At 37.5% G+C, this 7,312-nt stretch overlaps 1 protein-coding gene across 1 annotated transcript; it reads right to left on the bottom strand.

Annotated features, from left to right (window-relative positions):
• Positions 1-1,525: 1,525 nt before the first annotated feature.
• Positions 1,526-6,684, bottom strand: LOC107700224 (uncharacterized). The gene is made up of 4 exons (XM_016501803.1): positions 6,611-6,684; positions 3,859-4,388; positions 2,698-2,918; positions 1,526-2,331 (listed from the first exon to the last, which is right to left on the bottom strand). Exons 2-4 carry the CDS (start codon positions 4,371-4,373, stop codon positions 1,526-1,528), a joined length of 1,542 nt encoding a protein of 513 aa, XP_016357289.1. The 5' UTR covers positions 4,374-4,388; positions 6,611-6,684.
• Between the last annotated feature and the right edge of the window lie 628 nt (positions 6,685-7,312).

The following is a 7,312-nucleotide window of genomic DNA, read 5'->3' as shown; positions in this document are numbered from 1 at the left end:
TCCTGCTGGTACTGGGAATCAAACCCACAACCTTCTGGTTAGAAACCCTTATGACTCTCTAACCATTAGGCCACAACTGCACAAATCAATAAATACATCAATTTTACTTTATAAATACAATTTAACAATCTAATGATATAATATTTAATTTTATCAGAGTTGTATGTTTGCTGGCACCAAAACAATAGCAGGGTTGGAATGAATTAACAATCTTAGTTAGGGTGACGGTCTACTCTTAAAAATAAAGGTCCCAAAAAGGGGCAGTGATGTCAGAAGAACCAATCTGGGTCTCCCTGAAGAACCTATAAGTAAACAGTTCTTAAAAGAACCATATTTTCTTAGCCGAAGAACATTTTAATAATCTAAAGAACATTTCTTTCCCACCTTTTGTGCCATGGAAAAGTTTCAGGGATGTTAAAGGTTCTTTGTGGAACCATAAATGCTAATAAAGAACTTTTATTTTTAAGAGTGTCACAAACTAGAACAGCCAAACACAACAACAACTTTCTATTTTACATAACGGAGTCAAAAATGTAGAACAGGGATTCATTTACATGAATTTCCAGTGCTGAGGGCCATAGATGATTAACTGATTCACTAGTCTAATAGTCATTTGTGGATGGTAAGGGGCTTATTTCCACATAAAATTCAAGAACACTGTGACAAGTTCTTCTCTACAATTTTTTTTTTGTTAATTTCCAGAAGCTCTTCTTAACTGCACACTCTGACCTTTACTTTTTCAAGCAGTCCCAAATTAAAAGTTTTATATTCCATTACTAAAATACAGGATAATATCTTTACTTAATATAGTAATATTCACTCATCAAAAAAAATAATATTTTTTTATATTTAGCTCTTTATACTTTCAACTCTTATGTTAGAATGAATCCATCTCTTCAATGTCACGAATGAGAGAAAGAGAGATGACCATATATATGTAGGTGTGTCTATTTGATTATTCCCTCAGCTGAGACATTATTAAAAAAAAAGTGATGTACAGTAGTTTTTTGTCTACTTGTTAGGAAATGTAGTTTGTTATGGTCAGAACTGAAGAGGAAGCAGTGACAAATCTCTTTTTTTTTCATTTTGTGACGTACATATGAGTGTAACATTTTATCAAAAAAGAAAAAATGTAGGGCAAGGACTTCTGGTTGTTGGCTGTTGACTGGATTTTAGGATGTGGTCATTGCACTCAAAAGTAAAGGCAGATGAATGTGAGGTTACAAACGTAGTTTTAAGTGGACTAAATAACTGGGGAAATCTATTTTCTAACCATGCATTACATTTTCATTGAATTTTCATTAAATACAGCTACTGAAAAATTAGTAGAGTGGCTACTTTTAGTATACAAGACCGGTGTTGTGGCTGTGTACAGTAATTCTCCCAGGTATTCAGTACCGTTGTTGTTCATTCTAATAAACAATGCATCTGATATTAATAGACCTGAGCTCATTCTTCCACTGGGTCATTAAACCAAGTGGAATGTGATTGCAGGAAAGGTGTGTGTAAAAATAGAAAACACACCTCAACGTCTATGTGTATCTGTGCAAAAATACCTGTTGTAAATGTTGTAGATCCAGTCCAGCAGTGAGTATGTGTCTGTGATCTGAATGGGTCCACTAGTGATGGTCTTCAGTCGTTTGGCAACAGCCCTGTGATAACTCTGCATGTAGACCTGAAACACACCAAACTCCTCGGGATAAACCGCCACCACATTCCGACGTGCCGCATCCATATCCTCCACCACTCTGGCCCTCAATCGCTCCAAATACATGCCCATCTGTCCTGCAGCGATGCCCCCTGGTTGTGGAAGACACCAGTCAGCTGCCTCTCCCACAGCCTCCACCCACCTTTGACGCAGTCTCCTGGGACGCTTGGAAGGCCGGGAATGGTCTTCGGATTGGTCACCAGTTTGGACGTTGGACTGGGCCTCTTGCCGCAGGGCCCAGACCTTGTCAGCCTGCTCTTCCTGTTGAATGACCAGCACCACTAGGCCAAGCTGAGGCCCGCTGCAGGGTTGACGTAGCGACTCCCTCACCACATCCCACATCTCTCTCTGAAGAGCCTCGTAAAGCAGCTCAACATCTTTCACTTTGCGCAGCCCAGCATCCCACATGCTTGGGCCAGAATCCTTACTACTTGAACCAACCAACAGGGGGAGCCAGGGAGACGACATGAGTGTGGGAGGAGTTATGTTACTGGGTGTGGTTGAAGTGGGTGTGGTTTGTGTCAAGAAGGAGGGGTCAAGTTCACACTCCCTCTCAAGCTCCTGGATGTGCGTGTCGGCAAGCAGTAGGTCTCTCTGATTAACTAACTGTAAGATCTCCAACACTGTGAGAGAAAGTGAGAGATTGAGTAGTTTTACTTATCATTTACAGCCATGTGTTTAATCACTTGATGTGTTGTTGTCTTTGGAACAGGATATACATTGACACGGTTCCGATTTTTCTCTCCTTGCGCTGAGCTTATCGGGTAGGATCTGCTGCACAAAGAAAGTGTATAATTTCCTGTCTCTGTGAAAGTGTTTCTTGATTGGCCAGTGACTCACAGGGACTTTTGGACCCTGATACTGCTCATTAAGAGCAAGGTGTTATGGGTCAAATATGGAGACCCCTGACTGTGAACAGTAACACTTTATACATGCCATAAAAGGTAAAAACAAGTACAGATGTAATAAAAGCAAAAACACGGTTGTACCTGATAGTGGCTCCCTGCGTTTGACCGGTGGTTCTTCTTCTACTGACTCTTCATCGTCTTCCTGCGAACTGCGGTTTGTTAGCGAGTCCCCTCTGAGTTTGCTCAGACTGACCATTCGTAGGAATGAGGGATGTCTGCGACTGTCTTCTTCATTTTCAGTGGTCAGATCACCTGTAGGTAGACTATCTCTGCGCTCACACTCCTTACGACGGCCTGCCAACCTGAGGAGAGAAGATGCATTAAGGAAAATGTCCTTTCGAATACCTTCACAACAACTGCAGAAAATAACTAGTCTCAGAAATAATGATCTCTGCAACACTGATTCTCAATTGGTTGGTTTCAGGTCTGGTCTGAAAAAAGCAAAAAATGCAAAATGCAAACAATGCCACATAACTAATAATATTCCATATTTACAATCATGCACAATTAGGATGGCAAAATAAATGCAATAAATGGTGGCATTTAACAGTGGGAAGAAATGCATCACATTTCTTTTGTTGTTGATGTCAAGGGCTATGGATGGTTGCTGCCATATCAGCTTCATTGGCTATTACACAGCAGATACAAATGAAACATTCCACACTATAATATCATTAATACACTAAAGATAAAATAATAAAAACAAACATTTTATAAAATTCAACTGTAATAAAGACTAAATTAAGCACAATTAAAAAAAAAAGATTCTTTAAATATCCTTGTAATAAAAATTGTAAACGTTTTTCTGGGTCCATAAATACGTCCTTAAAAATCACTCTCATAACATTATAAATTGGACAGATCAAAAATATATGCTTTATAGACAAGTTGGTGCTACAGTATTGTCAAGGGATGTGGTTAACATGGTTTGTTCCAATGCATTGAATGCATGTTATTGATCTTATTGTGAATGATTCATCCATCCAGCTTATTCATTTTTAATCAAACTGTCACAGCTGGGTCTTCCAGTGACATTAGTCAACAACAGTCTTTTCTCTGGCGATGAATGGTGATTTTAATTGAGAAAACCTTACTATTTGTATATTATTTTGCCTAAAGAATTCATGATTATACTGATACATTCCAGTGTTTGGTTTTAATCATATTTGTGTTTTATTTTAGTATGGGAAAAAATTTGGAAGCATAACCACTGCTACATAATATGCATATTACCATTCTCACCTCAGTAAAGTCATGATCTCCTCTGAGGCTCGTCGATAGTTCTTTTTTTTCTTTCCTGAGGCGGGTGCTGCCGGTAGAGTGGCACTCCGTAGTGAAGGAGTGGCGCCCCACACGTTTCTTCCGGTCATACGCAGGCCCTTGCCTAATTTGCCAAGGGTCTTCAGTGGTGACGAGCCACAGATTCGTTCCAGAGTTCCTCTCTTTTCTTTAGATCCCTCAGTGACCTTTGACCCTCCACGCTGCTCTGCGTTTGCCTCATTCTCCAGTGCTTCGCTCACCTGAGATGATCTCTGGTAGTCTTGTCCATTCTCCCAGACCCTACCTTCTTCATTATTCCACCCCATGCCTGCCCACGCCCCCTCAAATGGATTCAGATCGGATGGTGGTAGAATGAGTTCCCCGTTGCTGTGGTTACTCTTTAGGATGAGTTCACCATTAGTAAGATTACTCTTTTGGAGGTCACCATTGCTGTGGTTACTTTTGATCCTCCTGGGCAGCCTCTTGAGGATGGGCATCCTGTCACTGATTAACTAGAACACAAAACGGACATTGTAACATAGGTCGGAATCAATTATTATCTCATGTAATTGAAAAACATTGGTTGTGAGCATGTCTGAAATACTGCTGCTGTTCATATACAGGTGCATCTCAATAAATTAGAATGTTGTTACTATTAATTTTTTATTACATTTACTTGTTAAATTAATTTAAACAAGATTTTCTTGTATACTGTATCATGTTAGTAAGCATGTCTGAAGTGCACTTTGTGTCCTGCTTAAAGGTAACCAGAGCTAAAAACCGCTTTTTGTCAGGTCTTTCTTAAATGGCTTTGCCTTGTAGCATTCTCATTGTTCAGTATTCCGGTGAGCTGAGTGCATTAACAGCATATGTATGTGTGTGTTCTTTGAGGACATTAGCAGTTTTTAAGCTCCTGTAATGGAAGCTTCCATCCAGATGTGTCAGAATAGTTTCCTGTCCTCAGAGTTTCTCAGAACATACACACTCCTTACTCAAACACAAACACCACACACACACACACACACACACACACTTTCTGCAAAGTCTCTCAGGGGATTAATAAAGTATCTAACAAATTCTACACAATCTGCAATCTACATGTTAAAATGGTCAGTACTTTAGTAGTAACATTAAGAGCATTCCTTGTGCAATTTGAACAAAGATTCCTGAAATATATATTAAGATAAAGAGGTGAAGATAGAGTAGAGAGAGAGCGGGCGAGGGAGGAAGGTGCTGTTGTGTAGCACACAGTGACCCCTGTGATTGTGTTTCAGCATCCCTGCTTTGCATTATTTCTGAGCAGAGTTCCCCTGTTGTGGTGGTTAAAGACCTGGGCTGGGAACCAAAAGGTTCTAGGTTCAAACTCTTTAGTTTCATCAATCACAAGCATCACCATTGTACCCTTCAGCAAGGCATTTGTGTCAGCTGAATGAGTACTTGCATCTTTCACCTAAATCAAACTGACCCATTTGGTTATTTATTGTCTGGATTCCAGGTGGACCTTCTGCAAGTATTTTTGTTCTTACATAATTCCCGGTAAAAGACGGGAAAACATCACTTGTAAATGTTGATGTTTAGAAAGGAACAAGATGTGTATTTCTCTAATAATATGTATGTGTTTAGAGACAGACAAACATTAAACAAACATTAACATATGAAAATCAGCTGTAATGTAGAAACAGGACAAATATAGAAACAGGACTGCCACAGAATCTAATAGTCTGGACCAGTGCTTGATTACATATATAAAGGAAATGAAAGCACAATGAATTGCTAAGTTTTAGCAAGAAAAAAAATGTGCTTCGCAAAGGATTTCACTCAGCATCAGATAAATATCAGATTAACAATTAATTAGTACAATTAACAAGCTAAAAAAAAAAAAAAGCAAGCAAGCAAATTGAATAATGTAAATGATGATTATCCAGGAATAGTAAAGTCAATGTATATGCAGTATGTTTTGAGCTGGAGCGGTTTAATTTGCCAAGCACTAAATGAGGCATTTGGAGTACATTTTGTTATAAATTAACATTTACACTATTAACTGATTAATTAAATTCAGGATCATCAGTACCTAATAATTATTAACTTAATAAAAAATAATAGACTAAAATATTTTTTCACATTATTCATGTCATGTGTTCGAGATCAGATCAGGGAAAAACAGTAAAGTGTATATGAATAACTAATTAAAATTGTCATTAAGAGTTTTAGAAAATAAATAAATAAGTGTGTGCGTGGTTATATGTAATTCATATAAATTTGAATTATTATGGACAGTTATAAAGTTAGTTATATATATATATATATATATATGGTTACTCTTTAGACATTCTACTAGCTATATGTAACTTTGCAACTGCATGTCAACTAACTATATATATGAAATTAATTTCTGTAAAAACCATTCCTGTAATTCAGGTATCATGTGATACATCTTTTTTTTTCCATTTACTGTCCTGTCAAAATATGTTCTTACATACTTTGTAAAGTGACTTTTACTTTTCCTCCTTTTTAAAAAAGGTTTTAATTTAAAATGTTAGTTTTAATTTTGATAACATATTGAAGTACATACACATCTTAATCTGAAACAATCATGTGACTAATTTATCATCTGTATTTAGAGAGAAAACTGTAAAACTAAATTTGACTGATAATACAACTAATAATAAAAATCTAAATATATGTATTGATAATAACCCAAACATACAAGCACAAGGACCTATGCATCGCTTACCTTACGCTGTAGTGGGCAGTCAGCTCAGGGCAAATCCATTCCAGTGTCTGTGAGAGTGATAGAGAACCTATCAGTAAGAGAGGGGCAAAGTGTGTGTGTCTGTCTCCAAGATTTTGGGGCCTTGTATTGGAATGTCGGAGGCAGCCATTCAGTTTGCTACCAGATGATGATGCATTTTCCTGAGGAAAAAGAGACACCCTCCCTAAATAAACAGAAACACACACACACCACTTATATACAGTATATACATACATACACACACACACACAACCAACAAAACATGTAGTTTCAAATACAGTTTTGACAAACAGTGAGCACCTCGACAGTTACTTTTTAATAATCATAATGTTCTTAATGTCAATAACCTTAATCTTAAACAGGTGACATACTAAAACTCTCCTATTAGAAGCGATGGAATTGGCTATTCCTGTAATTCTCATATACGAATGCTTTGCATTTGTCACGAAGATTTAGTTATTGGCAGTTGCTTTATTTCAGAGCTCTTCTGACGGTTACAGATAAAAATGAACAAAAACAATATATGTGTGACTTATAAAAAGTCCGTCCTTGTGCAAGGCACTTAACCCCAGGTTTTGCACCTCAAATTTAAGATTTCATTAGTTTGAAAGCAAAATCCTTACATTCCAGTGAATTTAATGATAGTCACCTCAGCTATTTTTATACACTCCAAAGTAGAAAAAA

This window comes from Sinocyclocheilus anshuiensis, unplaced genomic scaffold, assembly GCF_001515605.1.
Source record: "Sinocyclocheilus anshuiensis isolate Anshui unplaced genomic scaffold, SAMN03320099.WGS_v1.1 scaffold1236, whole genome shotgun sequence".
Lineage (NCBI taxonomy): Eukaryota > Metazoa > Chordata > Actinopteri > Cypriniformes > Cyprinidae > Sinocyclocheilus > Sinocyclocheilus anshuiensis.
Note: the sequence above shows the minus strand (reverse complement) of the source record. Positions and strands in the feature narration are given on the sequence as shown.